Genomic DNA, 22811 nt, shown 5'->3' on the forward strand with positions numbered 1-22811 from the left:
GAAATACTGGCAAGTGGTCCATGCACTGAGTTTGCTCTGGCTGTTTTATTGGTTGAGTACAGTTTTGGGAGATGTGTAAATATTTCCTCTTTTCCTCCTTGAAAGGTTTCATCTGGAAGGAGGCACAATCTGTCTGTAGTTTCTTTTAATTTCTTCTGCTTTTTACATTTAAAGGAGCTTGAATTTGAATCTGAGGAAAAGAAGAGCTTGGAGGACAGGACTGAGAATCTTCCCTCTGCTCCCTCTCATTTCATTCCAAGTGCTATTTCTGTGAAACATCCAAACTGCAGATGGAGAAACCAAAGTGTCACAGAGATGGGACCAGATCCAGAGGAACAGGATTTCAAAGTCCCATTTCAGAGCTGGAGAAAGAAGGAGGAATGCATATGGGATAAGAAGGATGAAAAGAGAGACATTGCTGAAGAAGCCCAGAATAAAGACTTCTGTGAGGAGGAAGATCCATCCAGGAGTCTTGTGTTTGCTTTCTGCTCTCTCCTAAAAGATGCTGCTTGGTACAAAAAAGTGTTTTTTCCTCACTGTGAGGCCTCAATCAACACTAGTCCTGAAGGGAGGCTGGAGAGCTCTGATGTAGTTAGAAATATTCTGGAGAAACACCACATCCCATTCCACAGTCCTTACTTCTATGCAGCCAGGGCCAAATGTGTGAAGTCCATCCCAGGCTACAGAGAGCTGGCATTCCCAGATTTCTGGGGTCACCAGCCACCTCCTTCCAGCAAGCCCGTGTTGGAGCGCAAGCACGGGGTCCAAAGGTGATTGTGCTTGAATGTAGTGACCACATTGAGAGCTCAAAACTGGCTTATTAGGTCTGATTCTAATAGCTCTTATTGAATGTCTCAGGAAGTTATTGAACAAGTTTTTTGCTACCCAATTATTTGCCTCAGTTGATTGGTAAATTCATCAATATACCTATATTTGGGATAAGAATCTAAGTTGGGTTGTGAATCGGTGACTTTGTTAGAACACAAAGGTCCATTTTAGAGATGGAGAAGCCTCTGTGTTCTTGTAAGATAAATTTTTACCTTCAGTCTTGTTCTTTATTCAGCCACGTTTAGTGCTTGTACCATTGGTCCCATCTGGTTCTTTCAGGGACAATCCTATCTGTCCTCTCAGGAAGAAGGACCTTTCTTATTTAGGTGCTCAGATGAGTGGGAAGTTGTGTTTTAAAGTCATGCTGGGAGAGAAAGCTCCTATAACAACAATTTTTTGGTTTGACATAGGCCTATATGCAATGACTTTATATTTCCTTTTAGTGGTATGGGGATTATTAGCAGGCAGCAAAGATGGTGGATTCTGTGCTAAACTTTACAATTGATCAACAAATGGCATTTAAGATGACTGATTGCTGACTTCTAGGGAGAATCATTCTTTCTGCAGTAAATATTTAAGCTAGAAATCTTATTTAGAGGCAAGATCACTCTACCATCTTCTTGTACTGTTGCTCTAAAAGCTTTGCTTTTAAGGCTACAGCAACATGTGTAACTGCACAGTTAAAATGGGACTAATCATATCATGCTTTGAGGCAGAAGATGATTGCTTCAAAGGTCAGAAAGAAAATCTGCTATTCCACATTTGACCATCTTCAGGGAACAGAGAAACTCTGTTTAATAATGAGTAGAAATCAGCTTGACATATAGTCAGTATTCACTATGAGTCAGATTTGTAGGTTTGTAAGTTATGGCAGGTATTTCCTTACAGGGTAAGACTGTCTACTTGGGGGTTGGCATTGACTGGGAAGAACTGGGGATAAATAAAATATGATACAGTAGTGTCAAATCCAGCAGTGAATAAAAAATTTTGCAGAATCAGTGGTTTAACCCAAAAGGCAACCCATCGTAATGGGAATGGACCAGATGTGTTCTCACAATGGGAAAAAACACCTGGAATTAGCACATGGATATTCTTCCCAGTCCTTAAAAATAATTTCCTAAGACTTTCTAGAAGCATACTCTATATCAATATTTCTCGCACTGTCACTACAATTTGCTGATTTGCTGCTTTCTTCTTCCCAGGGACAAAGTCCTTGATGATGTTCGCCGCCTAATGCAGCCTGGGGACGTGATAGGAAGAACTGTGTTTGATTTAGATGATCCCAGGTGGGTCACTTAAACTGAGTGTGCAACCAGTGCCAGTGCTGTCACTGAGCTCAGTTCACTTGATCAGCTCTGATACAGGTAAAGAAGAAATAGCACAGGAGATAAAGGCTTAACAGAGGAAATATCCAGGAGGAGCAGCTTCCTTGTAGATGACTCCAGGGAAAGAATTTGTTGTGGAAGTCACTGGAGGAGGAGAGCATCAAAACTTTTAAGATAGAACAAGAAAATACACCAAAGGGACTGTAGGTTGTCCCTGGATCTGTCTGCACTGCATGCAGTGATTTGGAACAGAGATGTGAAGACTAGTGCTGGGAACTGTGCTTACAAATCCATCCTTTCCACCCCGTGAGGCAGCATTTCCATTGAGTGCCTGCACAGCCAGTGTCACAGGCTGTAGATGTACCCTGTTTTATAAGTGTGACACTCCCACAGCCCTTCTGAAAAAACCCTCAAACATCTGGCCTTGTGAACTGCTTTAAGAGCTCAGCTGTGGTCTGTAGGAAAATGTAGCACCAGGCAGTTGAGAGGGTCCCAAATCTAATGAAATTGCATTTAGAGGAAGGATAGGTGACTTGGAGGACATTCTTTGGAGTAAAAAAAAAAGAGGTGAGAGTTTGAGGTGGTATAAAGTTATGTAGTTGCTTAGAATTAATTTAAGGGTTTCTAAGCAGTTGGAGGAAGAAACTCTATAGATGAAGCAAGAGTAAATACAGAGTAATTGTATAAAACTGTCTTCTGCAATTAATGAAATAATAGGAATAGTCCAGTGGGAAAGTAAGTCGAATAAAGAAAGCAAACATGGGCAGCAACAAAAGAGAGTATTGGGAAAAGGCAAGATGTGATTTAGAATTACTAAGCAAGAGTAGACAGAAGTTGCATTGGATAGGAAGGTTATGGATTTTTTCACCTCCTCCTCTTCCAGGGTTGTTCTTATTAAAAAACAATTATTAAAGCAAGTTTTAGCATACAAAAGGTGCTGGGGAAGGCTTAGCTTTGAAGCAACCTGCTACAGGTGTCCTTGCTTTGCTTTCCAGCAGTGGCTCAAGCCCAGCTGCTCCAGGCTGTCTGACATTTTTCTCCAAGTTTGAGTCGGGAAACCTTCGGAAGGCGATCCAAGTGCGTGAGTAAGTACCCTGCAGAGAGGTGTCCCTGCTGCTGCACCCAAGCACGGGATGGAGGCCTCTCCTGGCTTTGGAAAGGGTCAGCCAGGGAGGCAGATTAGATAATGTGGAGCTTGTTATGCCTTCTGACACCTGGATGTCATGGAAGGAACATGATTAAGAAAACAGAGCTCAAAATGTTTTGACTAGTATAGTGTGAGTATTTAATGGTGCTTGATGGTGATGCTCACAAGGTATCAATCAATTTGACTGCACAGGCTGCTGGCTGACAGGAGGTGTTCATGGCCACTGTTTTTATAATTTTCCTTTGCAGGTTTGAGTATGACCTGATTATGAATGCAGATGTGAACAGCAGCCAGCATCACCAGTGGTTCTACTTCGAGGTGCGTGACATGAAGCCAGCGGTTCCCTATCGCTTCAACATCATCAACTGTGAGAAGTTCAACAGCCAGTTTAATTATGGTAGGAGCCTTTGGGGACTTGGGGTGGCCTTCTCTTCACAAGAGTATCTTTTTAATGCTGTAAAGGTTTCAAACTCTCCTTGTCTATAAGTATAAGGGAGACTGTAAATTCAATCTTATCTGCCCTGAAGTCCACTGAAAAAGTCACTTTAGATTTGTCAAGGAACCTTTGTCTATCCTCAGGAGGACTGAGGAGGAAACCGAATATTGAGACCTGGAAGAGGATTTGTGAGAGGAAATAAATGTCACTGTTGTGTTTATAGACCAGAACTGAAGATGAATGGAACTAGAGTTGGGAGAGCTGGGGAGGAAAGACAATCTGTTGGAACTGAATGAGCAGCACAGGATTGGAAAGTACTTCTAAGATTTAAATAAGTGTGATAATCCTCAAACAAATATTCATGATTCTTTGGTTTTATCTAATAAGACATCTTCAGACCTACTGAAATTTCTGTTGATATTAATGATGATAAAAACTTCTATTCTTTGCAGTCTTTTAGCTCCTGTCATGGTTCAGGAGGAAGGCAGAATCATTCAGAAACAGGCAGGACAAATCCCATCTTTGAATACCCATTTCAGAAGGGAAATTATTTCTTCTGCAAGAAGACTGTGGATTGAATTCTTAGCTGGCATAGGCTGGATATTTTTTTGTTTGTTTGTTTGTTTTCATGGAGCTCTGTTAATTTACACCAGCTCAAGAACCTGACTCAGAATGTTTAATAAGTCCATAATATTAGAGTTTGCCTTCCTCTGAAGCCCTGTGGCTACAGCCTCTAGCATCACCAGGATGATCAATGTACCTACAACAAACAGCACTAGGAGTTGGAATCACTTGTAGGTGTGAAACTGGCTGGATGAGTGACATGACAAATTAAAAGGCATTTGCTCTTTAACCCAAAGGGCTGAAGTTCAAGTATTCATACAGACCCCAACTGAATTTTTTTTGTCATCTTAGTATGGTGTGTGTGGTAGGAGCCTGAAAATGAAGGATGTTGGTGTCGTATTTTAAACCACAATGCAGTCGATGATGTAGCCCCTAATGCTTTTACTTTTGTAGCCAGAGATTCAGGCTATTATTGGTGGAAGGTTGTTATCTGCTAGTTTGGCTGTTGTCAGCATTTATAATCTCATTTTGTGTACCTGAAACTGCACATGACTCACATGTTCAAGCATGCAGTGAAAAATATATTTGGAAGAGGAGTGTGAAAATACCATCTGGACTAAGGAGGGAGGCTAAGCCATGGCTGGCTTTTGGATGGCTTGTTCATGGGGTTGGCTATTAAACAATTCCTCTGTGGGTTCCTTCTGCTGCTCCAAGCAGGCAGTGAAGCTCCAGCTTTTCTGGCTTGGCTGAATAAAGCTCACTACCCCTTCCAGCACATTCACAGCATTTACAGAGAGCAGTGGTAAGAGATGCTGTTTATTTGTCACATTCCCTCTGCACCTTCCTGGGCTAATGCCCACACTCTGAGACAAAAAGCCTCCAGTTGTGATGCAGTGCCAAAGTGCCCTGGGTGGCAGTTCTTTACAGCTCCTGGTTACTTGTCTGGTTTGATTTTTCCAATTTGCTCTTGATTAGATGGCACTGTGTGACTTTCAAATCAGCAGAAAGGATATTTAATGAAGTAGTTGTGGCCAGGAACAGAGCAAGACAGGAGGTGCAGCTTCCACCTCTCTCCTTCCCCCTTTTTCAGTAACTTACTCTACCATGGGAAATGTGATTTCATCAGAGCCCTGATTTCAGTTTGTTTTCTAAAGCTGAACATTTCCACAGGGGAAGTAAAAAGAAGAAACAGATTTCTATTTTTAATTAAAATGAGATGGCAGACTAGTAGCAACCATTGCTCTGAGACAGTTTCATGTGTGAGTCCTTTGGACTCAGAGAGAAGGGCAGGAGCTGGCACTCAGGATACCAAAATCCCTGCAGACATTGAGCCCCACATCCCCTCTCTGATCAACTGGGCATCTGGACACACCAGTGTCCCTCAAAATTCTTGCTGGCCATGTGCTGGTACCAAACACAGAATTGCCTCTTGTACATAACTCACAGCACTGGTTCAGAAAACATTCTAGAGGCTACTCCTGGCAGTGGTGAGTTAGTGCTGCCCCACAGCACAGCATTGCTGCTGATGCTGCCTGGCTCCAGCAGTGCTGCAGAGTTTAACAGAGAAACCCAAAGGAAGCAGGGGATTGAACAGCTGTCCATGCAGATCTGTCATCAGTATTAAAGATTTTCAAGCATCACCTCCCCCCCAGCACAAAAAAAAGCCAGGAGAAGGCTTTGGGGGCAACTTGTCCACATACAAAAATACTTGGGAGGGCATTTCTGTCATTCCTAAATGCTCTCTCCTAGAAGTGGTGCCAGCACCATGGCTGGGCTGGGCCCACTGCAGCTGCACTGAGCCTCCCTCAGAGAGCCCTGCAGAGAGGGCAGCATCCTCACCCTGCCCTAAAGAGCAGGCAGGTGTGGGCAGCAAAGGAAATTGATACAAGAACTCCCTGCAGATGGGCTGCTCCATGGAGCTGTGCAGCTCAGATCAGAGGAAGCCTTGCCCCTCAGGGCATGGAACAGTCATGGTTTGGAGGTCAGGAAGAAGTCATGCTCTGGAATAGTGCAGTCCAAAGATGGATGCTATTGTTATCAGCATTTATGACACTTAGATGGTATTTAGGTCTAAAATTAGGTTTAAAATCTTCTAGTTTTGCTTGCTGATTTTGGAAGGCAGGGTGCTGGATGCACCACAGTTCTCTGATGCTGTGGTAGGATTAGGAGTTCAATAATAGTGCAGCCAAGCATGAAATATTGGACTAACCAAGTTACTGATCTTGTTGATGCCTTGATTCATATTATTTTCTTTCCCTTCCTCAGTTGGTAAACAAAATGGTTTGCAAAGGCCAGAAGAATAATTTATTTTTTAATAAACTCCATTCAGCTCATTTCTTCTGGAGGGGTTTTTTATACAGATATGGCTGGCTCAGAACAAAACACAGAGCTTTGGGAATGCATAAACTATCAGCAGGGAAAGCACTGACAAAATAATGATGCTTCTTCTTTAGACTTTTTCTTCCCACTCCTGTCTTTTCCATCCAGGGAAGTCCCATCACCTGAAGCTGTCTTGTTTTCCACAGGGATGCAGCTGGTCATGTACTCAGTGAGGGAAGCTCTGCAGGGCAGACCCCGCTGGATTCGGGCAGGCCAGGAGATCTGCTACTACAAGTGAGTGCACTTTTGGTGAATGATTTGTGCCTTCCTTTCTCCACTGTTTTGTTCCTGTTAGCTGCACCAATGCCATCAGCCTCTTGCCACCCTATTTCAGATGTCTCTGAATTGGTGCTGGCTCAATTGTGCTCTGTGCTTCCCCCTCAGAAAACAGCCACAAGGGAGGTCTCACTATTAGATGACAGGGAATATGCAGACTTCCCTTGCACAGGAGGAAGGAGAAGGAAAGGAGAAGTAGTGTAGTTGTTTTTTCCCCTGTCCAGGAAGAAAAGAACTGGATGGGATCATTGTTTTTCTGTTGCATACTCTGACTTTTATAAGAGATAAAGGAACTGAGGAGCTAAAGAAGGGGTTGGATATACAACAGTGGTGCAAAAGAACTATGACAACCTCAGTGCTGATATTTGTGCAAGCTCCCTGTTTCAGGCTGGTTTTGCAGTGTGCCAGAGCCTCAGAAGAAAATTTCAACCTGTCCCATTTTCTGTTGTAATTTCTTTTCAGGGGTGGGGAGGGGTTGAAGGCACAGATTATCCTCTCTCAGCCTAGCATCTGTCTACAGCAATTTGAGTAGCTATTTTATTTTGTTTCAAGTACTCTTTGCTGACCTTCATGCACCTGACCTTAATGTTTTGTACCTCAAGAGCAGTGGCTTCCCTTTATGTGCCTGTAATGTCTGACTCTCTGAGCATGGGCAGACTTTTCATGCTGGATACCATTGCAGTGGCTTCCCATATCATTAACAAGGCTGCTATTGTGCAGTGATTAAACAGCAGCTGACTTTCAAGATTAAGCCATGATTGTGCAATTAAGCCTGTAATCAGATTCTTGTTCAGAATATATGAGAGAATTGTTTTATTGATTTGGAATAATCTGTGTTTTCTAGCTGTACATTGAATTATATGTCAACATAATCATCTAGGATAAGTACTTGTTGTCTCTCATTTATTGTGTGTTCCTGGTTCTCACATTTTTGTATACACAAGAATGTGCATGCATACACATAAATACATTTTCACCTCTACTGAAACTTTAATATTTTTATTTCAGTGATTATAAAAGGGATTCTCAGTCACTGGAAGTTGTAGGGGGGAGGAATGTGAAACTAGTGTGGTTGAGGCTGCTCAGGCTTTTTCTAAGAAGAGAAGGAGATGGGATTGCTACAGTGATATCACACTGCCAGTATTTTGGGAAAGAGCTCACTTCAGCTCCATTCACCTTGGTCACAGGTATCCTAAGCTGGGGCTGCATATTTTTAAGTGAAATTCATCCAAATATTTTTACCAGTAGTTATTAATAAATATGGGGGAAAAGTGATATACTTTGAAAAGTACAGAGGAACCCAGGGATGCCTTTAATTGCTTTTGCATCAGGGCCTTTACTGAGAGGCAGCTCAGAGCTGAAGGGCAGGGGGAGGAAGAGTTGGTGAGATGTGTGTGTGCAGCAGGCTGGCTTGATCTTTGGCATTCATCTTCCCCGAGGATGGGGAAGTTCACTCATAAAGATGAATGTTGTGGCACACCCGTGTCACTGTGTACCTTCCTCATGTGCCTCACAAGAGCTTTTGTGTTGTGGAGAATATTAGCAGAGCTCTTGTCAAAAAGTAGCTGAGTGACACTTCTGCTCTATTTTATTGCCTCTGTGAAGTGACAGGATACAGCCATGATAAACAGTTGCAGTTACAATAAGATCATCTAATTCTCTTGCTGTCTTGGCAGCTTTTATGCACTGAATAATATTCCTTTCTGGCAAATTATTTAAGGAACAATGGCAGCTGAGTGTTGAATTGGTGACAATGTGCTTGTGCCTTTGGTTTCATGTCTCATTCTAAGCATATTATCTAACCTCCAGCTTTTTCAGACAGCACTCAGGTCAGATAGTAATGAGGTACATGGAGTGTTTTGTTCTCACATCAGCACTAAAAACTTGGTGTTTAGTGATCATAACGATGTCAGAACTAGGTCTTCTCTTTTCAGCATCTTTATAATCACATTAGATGAAATAAACATCATAACATTAGCAGGTCACTTCTCAGCTCTAATGATATCTGTGAGAGGGTGAGACATCAGTCTCACTCTGAGAGCACCTGGCCTTTGCAGTATGACTGAACACCTTAATGGCACAATAGCTGGGGGAATATTCTACTTCAGCTGGGATTCTGCCTGAAATATTGACAGCAAAAATACCTTATCATGGATTTGCCCTTCAGAAAGAAACTTGTGCATTTTGTGCTTTCTGATGTGGCAGACTACAAAATAGCAGCCACGCCCAGTAAATTGTTAATTACTGCTTTATATGGTATGAACCAGGGTGTTACTAAAGCATCTTGCACTTAATACCAACACTTAGAGATGTAAGGAGGGCCAGACATGGAAAACAAGAACCAAAACCTAACTCCTGGTGGGAACTATTTTGGACCAAAGGAATACATCAACAGATTAGGAGACATAAATATTTTGCTTTCCATTTGAGCTCTGTTTTGAAGTGGCCCAGAAGTCTGGGATATTGATACTTTCTTTGGCCATTTTAGTCTAAGCTGAAGATGCCATATTCCATCATTTAACAGTGCTTTTTACTACACTAAACACTGCAGATAAAAAGTCTAAAGATCAGATGGCTAATAGATATTGTTCCTGAATCACTTGGTGCTTTTGAATTCCTCAAAATTACAACCCAGCTCCTTTCCTGCCTGCATCTTTGTCCAAATTGCTTCACCTGTCTGTCTGTTTCTCCACCAACAAAGGGTGGAAAATTAGAGTCACTTCTCTGCCACCCAAAGAATGGAATAGATAAATGGGGAAGCATGTTTTAATCAGACAGTGTTTGCAAAGATTTTTTTTAACTCAAAAAATTATCTTGCACAGTAAAAGATAAGTAGTATTACAATTATTATTAATTAACTCTTTATCACTGCTTATGCTGGAAATAAAATACTTGTGCTTTTTTTTTTTTTTTTTTTTTTTGAAGGAGAGCAGGAAGCAAAGTGATTTCACTGCTATGGTGACAGCAGATACAGCTTGCATGTTCATTGAGAAAACTGTGCTTTGGTCTTTTTTTCCCTTTCCAATAACCAGTGTGTTGGCTTCTAGAAAGCATGAGAGACTTTCAACATGTTTTTGAAAGAGAAGACAAATAAGGTAGTGGGGACCAGGTGCTGCCACAGTCTTTTATTCCTTTCCTTTTCCTTGCTTGTTACTTTAGGCTCCATGCTGATACGGGAGGGTGTTGTGATGAAAAAGTGGTGAAGAACTAAAAACCATCAATCTGGTGGAGGAAAAAGGAAGCAATAGAGCTATTTTGGCTTGACAGCAGTAGGAGGAGAGGGAGGCACAGAGGAAAAATGTTATTTTTTTTAGGCTTCTTTTAAAAATACTCAGAGCTACTGCTTTGTATGACGGATTGTGAGGAGACCAGATTATATACAGTAAAAGTACATGATCATTTACACTGCTTACACACAGGGGCTTTTTTTTTCTAATGCAAGAGTGAAGAATACTAAAGCCTCCCAAAGCCACCTGTAAACTTCCTGTTACTGCCAGATAGCTTGCTATGGATTGAAACAGATGTCAAGAAGTGATTCAAAATGTCTTTTCTGGGTGTGTAGTTAGGTGGAACTGCAGAGATGCTCAGAACAAGGATGAAAATGCTGCTGAGCAGTGCTGTGGGAGCTGGACAGGGTGAGGAACACTGAACCACCAGTGGAGCACTGAGGTCAGAGGTGTCTCCTGCTGCAAAACCCCTGGGTTAAAGGGACCATTTTAGGTAGGAGAGGACACTTGGCTGCAGAATTACAGACTACAGAGGGAGAACCTTTACTTTGGAGTGTTAGGGACAGGTGGGAATAATGTCTGTGTGAGATATTTAGGCAAATTCTGCCTGCAAAGACCTGTTTCTTCCCACACGTCTAATTACAAATGTGAACTTGGAGGGAGAACTTGGCACTTTTGTAATCATTCTTTTTTGAATAAGGTGATCTAACCTTCCTAGTGACACTGAGTATAATAGAGGCCATGGAGATGAGCATTTTCCTTCTGCACCATGCAGGAAATGGCCCTAATGATCCTTTATTGTCAAAATTAACAGGAACTATGTTAAATGTCATTGTTCTGACTTCAAAAAAATACCAAACTTTAACCCTTGATCCAGTGAAATACATACATAAATGCTAAGTACATGTTTCCATATTTGTGGGTTTATTGAATTTTTTTTCCCTTTGAGTCTCTTTGTTCAGTTTAATGTACTTTATTTGCAAAGGAAATGTTGGGGTAAAGGGTTCAACTGAGAATGAAATCACAGGCTTTTCAGGTTGCCACTGTGACTCAGTGTTCCTGCACTATCTATTGATCCAGCCAGTATCACTCACCCCACGTGTTCCTAACTATTGAATTCAAGTGAAAACCTAGCAGCATTGTATTGTCTCTCCCTTATGAAAAAGAGCTGATTATTTTGGAGAATTTGACAAGAATAATTATCTTTTCTCTCCACCCCTTTGAATAAAAATGAACAGCAGCAAAATAAACCAGTATTGTAAAATTCAGGAGCTGAAATTGCATCTTTTGGTTGCCTCTTCTATTTTGCATTTTAATGCAACATTGATGATAACATTTGTCAAAGAAACCTCACAGTCCTTCAGAATCAAAAGGTTTGGCAACAGCATAATTGGTGCAATGTGGGAAAAATATTGTTTGAAATGTACTTATGGATGCAATTTGCTCTGAGGCTTCTCCCTAAAGTGCATGATTTGTCACTTCATCTCTGCTGAAAGAAAACTTTCCTAGTCAGCCTGGAGTCATCTCTTCATCAGAGTAAGTCTCCTGTAAGAGAGCAGGTCCTGAGACTAGACTGAGGAGCTTGTTAGAAGGTTTTGTAGTTTCATTGAAGCAGTGTTAAAGATTTGTGTGCCCTCTCAGACCTGGTCAGTGTGGACCAGCCTCACCCAGAGCTCTGTTGTAGTGAGGCTTCAGCTCAGTCACTGCTGTGTCCCTGCTGCTGTGTCCCTGCTGCTGTCCCTGCATTGCTGCACATCCTGATCTGGATCCTGGTCCATGACCTGACCTCCTGCTGGACCCATGCCTGCCCCACCACCACAATCTTCTCTGGTGATCTGGACCTGTGGTTGAACCCCAGTCACAGGTGCTGTGGGAGATGACCCTGCCTTGAGAGTTCTCTGCACTTCTCCTTCCATGTCAAGCTCAGCTCCCTATTTTTTAGGGTGCAGCTAGTCCTAACTGTTCCCTGAGATGGGGAGGCTCAAGTCTTCAAAAAAGAGGGGTACAAAGAACAATTTTTGGGTATGTCACAACTGGCAAATCTGTATGAAGTCATTTCTCCTTCATGAACAGTCTCTACCCAAACCCACTCTCCTTCCTACTCAGCAAAGTGCCTTTGTTGTTATCTGAAATATTTTTATGTATGTCCTATTTATTATTTATTTTTATTCCTGAAATATCACTTTTCTTCCTGTGGTGGAACTGAATAGTTGCTTTGGCAGGATATTCATATTTTCTAAATCTCCAGGCTTTTTGCAGAGTGTTTTCTCATGGCATTGTTCAGGGCTGTGAAAAGGAACCTGCATCTCTGAGCAAGATAATGTGGATATCTGAAGAAATACAGCAATTTCAGCTGAATGCATAGTTTAAATATGTCTGGACTCTGCTATATGAGCTACTATTAGCTGCCTGCTTCTTTATTTGCATCTTAACAAAACATTAATGGAGCATTAATGGATGTTATTTTCCTAGGAGAGTGCTCCCATCCCTCAGCAGCACATGACTGGCTGTGCCCTGCTCTGCCACGTGCAGTTCTGCCTCCTAACTCCCTGCTGGGCTTTGTGTCCTCTTGTGTGGATGCTTCTCTGAATGCTTATTTTCCCCATGGCTGCTTCAAATGCACATCTAGAAGTGCAAAGCATTTACTCTGCTCCTGTTTCTCCTCTTCCAGAAACCACTACCGCTGCAGGGCAGCTGCAGGAGGAGGTGTGAGGGGCAGGTTCTACTACACCCTCACCTTCAGCATCAAGTTCCCCCACAAAGATGATGTTTGCTACCTGGCCTACCACTACCCCTACACCTACTCCACCATGATGGTAATACTGGCATGTCACCCAGATAAGAGCATGGCCCTGGCAGGCTGGAGCTGCTTGGGTGTGTGCAGAATTTTTGTTTGTTTGTTTGCTTTGAGCAAGCTGGTCTAGGGAAAGGTGTCCCTGCCCGTGGCAAGAGGGTTGGAATGAGATGATCCTTAAGGTTCCTTCCCACTGAAGCTATTCTGGGATCATGGTGGTGTGTTAACAATTGCCTTGTTTACAGCTGCAGCTCCTGTTAGCTATAAAGCCTAGAATGCTGTAAGGAGAATTAAATTTCTCTGTGGGATAAGCACAAACCATTAGTGCTTAGACCAACCATAATACAAACCAAAGGTGTCTCCACTCACTTGGGGAGGCAGATCCTCCTCCTGAAGGGCTGGGAAGCAGGGGGCTACACCTAATGACAGCTCAGATGTGCTCCTGATCCTCCTCTGCCCCAGGGTAACAGTCCAGCCTTCAGAGCTGCCCCCAGCATCACCAGGCTGCTGGACCTCACCTGATACTTTACCAGCTCTTTCCTCAGTCCCAGCTGGAGTGTCAGAAGGAATTTGTGACATTCCCACCAGTGCTGTCAATATAGAAACTAAAAGAAAACAACTCCAAAGCAAAAATTTAATTACTGAGTTGTACCAAGGATTTTTTTTTGCTGGGCATGGGTTTGTTTTCCACAGCCTTTTCTGTGGAGAGGGCCGGATGGTAAGGGAATTTTCTGGGAAATGGATCCAGTGTGCTTCCTCTATAATTGATGAAGGGGAGACCAGGTCTGAAGGGAAGATAGGATGAAAGAAGTGAAATGAATAGTTTTGGGAGTAGCTTTGCTTTGATGCTAAAGATGAGAACGATGTTACTGTAGATGAAACCACACAATTCCAGTGGATCAATTTCCCTTCCTTCTCACCTCAATTTCCATTATCAACACGTTTTGGGCAATACATGCTGGTGTGGGTTGGTGGAGTTTGTGTTTTTTGCAATTGTATCAGTTTTCCATAACCAGGGGAGTGTCTTCCCCCAGGACTGGCTGTGCTGCCCAGCATGCCAGCAGAGTGAGGCTTGGATGGATTCCCACTCAAGAAAACCTCTTGTCAACTGCTTTGCATCCCATTATAGACATTTAAAGAAACTGCTTCCAGTCCAGCCTTCAGTCCAAAACATGGCTGTCAGCTCACTTTTTATCAGTACCTCACCAGTTACTCCTGAAGTTCTGTGGGGAAGAGTGTGTGCTCCAGTGGTGGGGTTTGACCTTCAGCCCTGAAGGCACCAGTATCTACAGTCTGCAGGGTAAAAAATACATGCAATACTGAAGTATTGGTTGGACTTATTCACCACCATACATTTCACATAAATGCAATGCCTCATCATTATTTTACTGTTATTGATTTCTATCTTCTGCTGGCACAAAGCAAGAGAGACTTGGAGAGTTTGTGTGCTCTGGGAATCACTGAATATCTCACCTGCTCCTGAATGAATAGAATAGAGATGAAACAGATGTTATTCCTAGGCTTGCAGGACCAGGTCTTTAAGTATTTCACTGTCTCTTCAAATAAAATGCTTATTGAAGTTAAAGGGAATTTTGCCCCAGGTAAAGTTTAAATGAACTCAGACACTATAAGGACCATAAAGTTTGGTAAATGGGAGTTATGGGTGGAAAAGGTTGATAGACTGTTGTGTCCAGCTCTAGCTCTAGCTGGACACTACTAATAATTCTGAAAGGCTTTTTTGCTTGGGCTAATTTAAAATGTAAAGTGATGTGCTATACACATTTCCATTTTATTTTTATTTCCACAGTAAATATACTAAATCAGGTTTGTGCATCAGTAGATTGCATTTTAAAGCATTTGTCCACTGGTGAAGTATGTGGATTTTACATATCAATTATGAGTTAAAAGTGATTATGAACCCAAGGGCTCAATTAAAGACATAGTGCTTTGGGGAAGAAGATAAACTTGTATATGGAGTTAGTAATTTGAAAATGTTTTTAAATATCATATATATTTAATGGTTATAGGCATATTTGCAGGAAATATTGCAGAATCCTGTTTGAACTGGATGCACTCTGCAGTTCATTACTTCTTGTCCATTAGTAATTACATTTCTTTTATGAACAGTAATTTATCTATTTTTACATCAGAGTATTAATTGTTTTGATATCTAGCTGAAGTCTCTGTGGTAGCTATACCCAATTAAATTTCACTGGGTACCAGGAACATAAGTAAATGATGATATTGAGCTCACTGTATCTATGTGCGTTTGTTAAATGCATCTAATAATTGAATTTACTTTATAGAGCTGTATTTTAATTGTTTTACAACATAGCTGACTGTAAATTTCAGTTCTGTGCTTACATGGCTCTATTTGGATGCTGGTAAAGCATTCTGAAACATGGTGAGCTCCAAGGTTTGAATAACAGGAATGTGGTATCCCATAAACGTGGATTAAAATTTAACCCTGGCTCAGAGACAAACCATCACCGTGTGAAGGGCCATTGAGTGAACTGATTTTTAACAAGTTTTAAAATTTTTTAAACAATTTTAATTGAGTTAATTGTGTTTTAATTGTTGTTGGGACGAATGTGCTGAGTGCACCTATTCCTCCCAACTGGGAGACAACTGGTGTTCCACAACACTCAGCAACACCCTGCAGTGGCATTGCTCACACTCATCAGTTGCAATGCAAACAGAGAAACTACACTTCATCTGGTGTGTGGGTGACAAGTGGCTCCATCTCTAATGAGGTGATTGTAATTTGTTCCAAAAAGTCTTCCTTCTAAGCTGCCAGTTCTTTTTCTCAAATTTCTCAAGAAGCTGTTGGACTTTAGAATTGTTTCAAACTGTCATAAACTTTGGGGGTGGGGGGAAAATCTCCCTTTTTAAATAACTTCTTGGAAAGGCACTTGAAATTTCCCACTACTGATTGTACAAAATGTTGTTTCGATTATAAACTTTTTGGCTGCCTCTGATATGGAGTTGTCACTGAGTTTCACTGGCATGTGCTTGACAGCTAAGCAATCAATTCTGTAAATGTTCAAAAGTGGTGAGTTTTCTCACGTTCCTACAAAACCGTTATTAAAATATAAAGAGTAAATGCTTCTTTTGAATTTCATGTATGCATAGAAATTTCATCATGCTCATGAAAGCATCTAGGAACTGTTCAGGCAAAATCATAGAATAGTTTGGGTTGAAAGGAACATTTTAAAGGTCATCTGGTCCAACCCCTCTGCAACAAAAAGGGACACCCTCAAGTAGATCATGATACAAGAATAAATATTCTGTGCAGCTTCAGTGGATTGGGATGCACTGTGGATGGCTTGTGCATATTTGTGGGCTGTAAAAGGTGGTGATATTTTCTGGCAGAAGAGAGGAACTGGGGAGTTAGCAAGATATGAAATTAGTATCAAAAATAATATACAGCTCCTGGAAAAAATCAGGTTATAGAGTGTGAACTCCTTTATAATCTGCTTCCTTGCTTCTTTTTCAGTCCCATCTTGATATCCTGGAACAAAATAGGAACCCTAAGAAGGTTTACTGAGGCAGCAGACACTCTGCCAGACTCTAGGAGGAAATCCATGCCCATTGCTCACAATCACTGCCATGCCTGAGTCTAAAAACAGACATGACCTGGAGCAATTCTGTAAGTAGCCCAATGAAGCATTAAAAAAGATGCTGGTGAGTTGTGCTCCTGTCAGCAGTGACAATAACAACCTCCTTTGTGAATGTGCTGGTTTCCTTGTCTTTCTCATTTTGGAAAAAAGAATATAAATATGAGGAATAGCCAATTATAATGCTCTTTAAAAATTACAGGTTTGCATGAAGGAGGGAGGGGAACCGATTTCTGATTTTCTGATTTCTCTTCAATGATGTAAAGTTCAATGATTTGAAAAGTTCTAAATTAAATATCTCCTATTGCAAAAAACTGTGAAATAACTAATTCAATAATATATATTTTTTTTAGCATTTTGTTTTTTCTATTAAAATTATTTCTGTATTTTGAAGTCTTAAATTCTAAAAAAAAAAAAATCCCAAACCCAAGATAAGTCATTCCCAGCTGGACCAGAAATTGAAGTGTTCTGGTGAAATTCCAGCTCCTCCAGTGTGCCCAGTAGATCCATCTGGACACAATATAGCTTTTTTCATTCTGTCTGAGACCATACTGATGATGTACTGTTTAACAGTAAATATTATAATTGCTATTTTATATCTAGAACTGGTTATTTTTCGTTGTGAGAGCCAAAGATTTAGACCTTCAGTGGCCTTTATGAACAAGATTAAGACATGCATGTTTTTGTAACTCAACAGCAAGTGATAAGATTGATTAGCATCACATTGGGTTAGCTTTGATTTTAGAGCCTAAATCATTAACTACTTCTCTGTAGGTTGTTTTGGTTTTTTTCAAAATCAGGAACAAGGTATGCAGTAAATTTTATCTCTTCAAACATAACACAAGTTGAGACCTTTGAGACTCGTGAATATTTAAATGGTCTCAAGATCTTTTTGGATGTTAAATGAATAATTTTCATTACCTCACAAAGATACTGGGCTAGAAGAATCCAAAAGGATTCTGTGACATAACCACAGTTCTCGTTGCAGACTTCTCCTTCTAAATTAAAGGGAGCTGTAATATGAGAGTTGGTGAAAGTTACTGCTATCTTTTTTGGTCCAGGTTTAGAGCAGTGACTGCAGCTATGCTGACATTACAGTGTAATCATCCACAGCTCATACCTTTTTACTGTAATAAGTTGATTAAAAAATTCAGCTTTTACCCGCATATAGCAATCTGTGTCACGAACGTGCTTTTCTTGGTTGAAATATTAAAGCAAAATAGCCAAGTCCAGGCTACATGGGGAATTTATAATGTGCATGCACAGCTTTAATTGTGGCTGTCCATGCCTGGCTTGAAGAGGGAATTCCTTAAGCACTTTTTCCCCATGATAATGATATACAGAAAAGCAGTGGGTGGGAGTTGGGGAGGGGAAGGTTGATTATCTAAAGCAGCCTTTGGCACATGGCGGGTGATCACCTGTTATTTGCTGACACCTCATGGCAGAAGGTCTCAAGGGGACAACTGAAAGTAGGTTGGAATATTTTATTTGAGGATTGGAGCCTTCTGCAAGAGGCATGCAGTGAACAAGATTCTCTGCCCAAGTGAGAAACCCTTTCCAATGGTAATATGCAAAAGCTGAACTAATATTTGGGTTTATCTAAGCAGGGGCTTGGAGTGAGTCAGTCACATGAGGATTCAGTATCCTAAACACTGGACTTTTGCTCTTTTGGCTTTGAAGGGACTTTCTGAAAGGAGTGTTTTGCCATATGAAAGAAAAAAAAAAAAAAAAAAAAATTTAAGAAAGTATTGTGATATAAATGTGACCATATTGGGAGGCATGGCCATTTTCTGGAGCACTGCATTGTCAGATTGTGTTCTCAAACTGCTTCTTGCAGTGTTAGAAGAGAGCCTGGCAGATTTTCAAAGGTTTTTAACCTGTCTGCAAAGACGAGCCTTGGCTTGCTTATTCAGCCCAGTTTGCTGAAAGATTCATGAGGCATCTATGAACAATTTTGACAGTTACTTTTTTCAAATGCTTCACACTGTTTAATATACTGCATCTAGGTTCAAATCCCAATTATGTGGCTTAAGTCCTCTTTATTTTCAATGGAAATAAATATCTCCTGCCTTGTGGTAGTACATGAAGCCAGTGGGTAGTTCTCCCTGAAATGCCATGAAATCCTGCATCACTAAAGCCTTCCTCTGAAGCCTTGCACTACAATAAGATTGCAGCCTTCCTACATCTATCCATGAGCCCATGGAACTCAATCAAAACAGAACATTTAGAAACCCCAGCTGTCCAACTGAAAAAATAAATTTTTTGGGGGGAAAGACATTGTCAAGGCAACACAGTTTCACTCAAGTTTTCAAGACTGTAAAAGTAAACAGCACTATTCTTAAGTGATGAAAATATTTATTGTTTTATCAAGTGGAAGAACAGCAAGACAGCACACCATATTTTATGCTGTGGGGATGCCCTGTAGGCAAATCTGAATAATCATGTATGTGCTTATTTTGTTTGAGTAGCTTGGATAATTATGGCTTTTGGGGATGCACTTAGTCTAATTTGTGCTGCTTTGTGTGGCTTTGATCAGCAGTTACTTCTCAGTTTCCTCATTTTGTATGACATACCCATCTTTCAGTGAAGTGTTTTGGCTGATGGAAGGACCTGTTTGTCAATGTTTTCCATGCTAAAAACATAACTCAAGAGTAGCAACTTAGAGCTAAACATGAGGAGACCAAAGGGTGGAGGATTTCCCTGCAATAAACCCCATGTCTTTGTGCAGTCTCCATGCATGAGTATTCCAGCTTGAGAAGGAACGTGGTGCTCCAGCACTGAGAACTTGGCATGTGGATAATGAATAAAAATGGACAGCCTTTTTTTTTTTTTTCCTTCTGTAGGCCAATGCATAGTTTCAATGAGCTATAGTAATTTTGATTTCCCATCAAATGTGTGTTGCCTTTGTTACATGTGTTAATCTATATCTTGAGAGTTTTTTTTCAGCAATGCCAGTGGCACAAATCTCACCAGGACTTTGTAGCTCCTGCACATGATCATACTGAAATAATCTAAATCTTTCCCAAGTATAGACATGTAGGGATAAGGAAACATCACAGATAGAGGCATTGGGTGGGTGAGGAGTACTTGGAAAGCAGCAGGATCAGCCTGGTAGGAGTGCAGTGGGAAGAAGTTATTTTGCATTTTGCCCAGGGAGAGTGAGGGCATTACATCCTCTGTGTCAGCTGTGCTTTACTTCCCTTCCTCAACTCTTTCAGATTGCTCTTGTCAGGCTTTAGATTAATGTGGTCCTAGGTTAAATTTGTCTGAGTTAAATTTATTAACGTGCACCTTGTTAATAGGAAGCACCAAGCCATGCTGAAGGGAAGAAAAATGGGCTACTTCTTTCCTTCATTATGCCTTGTTTGTGTGAGGCTTTGATACTGATTTTAGGCTTCTTTCTCCTTCCTCTCTTTTTATCTGCCCTTTATATGACAGTTGTGCAGTGAATAATTTTTATTAAATGTTCAGTTCTGAAATTGGTATGAACACAAAGAAGTGAGCTGGGAACTCTAGGGCTTCCTCTGCTTTTACTCTTCATGCAACCACTTAGTTACAATCAGCACAACCTCCACTCCAACTTAATCCATGTCTGGGGGTACCTGGGGCTGGTCAGTGGTCCCTGCTGGGCTCTGCAGCTCCATAGACTTGAACAAATAGAGACTGAGAGGGTCTATCTTGTTTTTTGTGGTTGCTGTTTAACTTTAAACTTGCCCTTCCTGCAATCAGATGAAGACTCAGCATCCAGCTAGTACAGATGTCTGTTCTAACTGCAATATCCTCCATGGCCTTGTGATAAAGGTAAAATCATTCTGACTCTGTGTGGGTGACTGTTTCTGGCTATTTTAGGTCTGCTGATGAGAGTTAAAGGGATTTTTGAAGGGAGGGCAATTCCCAACATCTTTCAGAACATTCTTGAATGCAGGAACAAGGAGAATGATAAAGCTTCCAAATCTTGGTGCCAGCTCCCCACTTGATGAATTAATAGGTGTTTGCAGAGCTCTGATTTTCCTCACTTTGCCACGCACACACAGCCCAGTTAAGGCAGTGTTAGCAGCATGTATGTGTAATTCAGTAATAGTTTGCAAACTCTTAATTCACAGTATTATTTATCATGTGTGTAACTCCACTAAATTCCCTGGCAGACAGCTGAGTAGACCCTGCAAGCAGTGGGATACTGTTGTGACAGAGCAAATGGACAGATTAACTCTTCAAAGAAGTGTAAGGAAAATATCTAAACACTGACACACGGGCAGTGATAAAATTGTCTTCTTGTTAAGAAAATAAAGGACACTGATATGTTGCTAATGTTAACAGAGTGCTGGAATTAAAACCACCAAAAGCAAAATAATTGGTCAGAAAAGAAGACAGTACACTCTACCCTGCCATGTGAGTGTTTTTCAGGAGGTTTTTCCTGCATTTACTCTGGGTTGGAGTGGATTTGTTCTCACCTTTAGTTGGGGAAGGGAAGGGGCAGGACACCTCTGAGATGTGATGTAGTGTAGGTGTCATTCTGGTTAGTGCTAACACAGAGTAATGACTCAGTCCCAAAGGAATTGCACAACTCTCTTCATGGCTGATTGTACTGTTGTCATCCCCATTAATAACAGTGATTATTCAGTGTGTTATGTGTATTCCAGAGTCAAAACACCTAATGAGTATCCTTTTAGCCATGGGTAGCATTATAGATCTGAATTCTGTGGTTTAAAGTTAACCCAAATTGTCCCAGATAATTAGCAGCAGAGGTGAGGGAAATCAAAGAAAAATGACATTAGCAAATGGATTTACATCTGTAATACCTGTCACTTTGAGTTGCTCTCCTGTCATCTTGTCCTCTTTATGCATGGCTGAGGAAACCATTATGAATATTGTAAAAAAAAAAGGATAATGACACCTGCTTATCTTAAATGAAGTCTCCTGGGGATTTGAAGCACATTTTTTGTCTAGGCATGTTTCTGAAGAAGGATATGGTAATGTTTTCAGGATAGATATGGTAGGGTACTCATACCATTGAATTGGCAGATGCTCCTGGAGCTGGAATGAGGGATAAAGTGAGACTAATGAGGTGTCTTTAACTGGTGTCATCTTAAGCCTACAGACACAGTTGCTGGGAAAAACTATTCTAACATTTCTCAATTTGCTTGTGTAAGCTATTTAGACAGTTGTTTTGCAACTTTGATCTTTTCTTAGGAAGAAACAAGCCCTTTACCTTTAAATATAAATTGCAGCAAAGAGCAATTCCTGAGCAAAGAACAGCAGAGGATGTGAATTGCAGGGGCCACTTATGCAGGATACTGGGAAATAATGATCATGTGGAAAATGTACACAGTTTAATTAAGCACATTGATTAAATCAATATGACTCAAACAGCTTAGTGCTCCAATCAGCTTAATCTCATTAAATGTAATTCAGGCCTCAATAATTGATTAATAATGCATGATAGTTTATGAATTATTGACTCCAAGTTATTATAACTGTGCCTGCTCCCCGTGTGGCAACCAGTGTTGCATGTTAATTATGAAAGGCTCAAGCTCTCTTGAATAACTTTTTCAAACCTGGAGATGACACATCTCCTGGTGAAACAGGGATCAAATTAGTTCAACACCTTATTGGAGTCAGCCTGCCCCAAAGGAAACTGCACTCCTTAAAGGAAGCTCTCATCTCATAATGTTGAAATAAGCAGGTAGAATGACCTGCTTTGATTGGTAATGATCATTTCAGCAGGCAGAAGGGCTGCCTGTAGCAATTCATCTGGAGTGCTAACCTGGCGTTGTGCTGGCTGGAAGCAGCTCACACCAGCCAGCACATCTGCTCTGCACTGCTACTGATCCTCCCTGCAGACACAGCAAACAGCACAGCCACTGCTGATGCACCCTCAGATCAATGTCTGCCAAGGGGGACCAACCCACCTCCCCAGAACTGGCTGCTGACTGTGGAAAGGTCTAATGGGCTGTTATAATGACATTTCCACAGTGCTAATGTCATACAAGAAGAAAGAAGTATTTTTCTTGTATGGAATATGAATGTATATATATGTGAATAATAGAATAATCTCAGGAGAGAAACCAAGAACTGAAGAAAGCCCCTGCTCCTGGGGTGGTCCCCCATTAGATGGCATTTCCACTGAATGGAACAGAAGATGTCATCTCTGACAGAGTGTTTTTGTAGCTTTCTAGGTACTTAATGTGGACCAAATTGCAGTCTTATACAGAAAATGT

General features: G+C 41.1%; 1 protein-coding gene across 1 annotated transcript in view; it reads left to right on the forward strand.

Moving 5' to 3' along the window:
• The window catches only part of AGBL1 (AGBL carboxypeptidase 1), a 264251-nt gene that overhangs the window by 63009 nt on the left and 178431 nt on the right, over positions 1–22811 (forward strand). The window contains 8 exon segments of the mRNA XM_079318217.1: positions 175–770; positions 2031–2114; positions 3149–3238; positions 3549–3697; positions 6826–6913; positions 12854–12998; positions 16473–16518; positions 16521–16625. Of these exon segments, the coding sequence (XP_079174343.1) occupies positions 175–770; positions 2031–2114; positions 3149–3238; positions 3549–3697; positions 6826–6913; positions 12854–12998; positions 16473–16518; positions 16521–16625 (1303 nt within the window).

This window comes from Erithacus rubecula (genome assembly GCF_903797595.1).
Source record: "Erithacus rubecula genome assembly, chromosome: 14".
Taxonomy (NCBI): Eukaryota; Metazoa; Chordata; class Aves; order Passeriformes; family Muscicapidae; genus Erithacus; species Erithacus rubecula.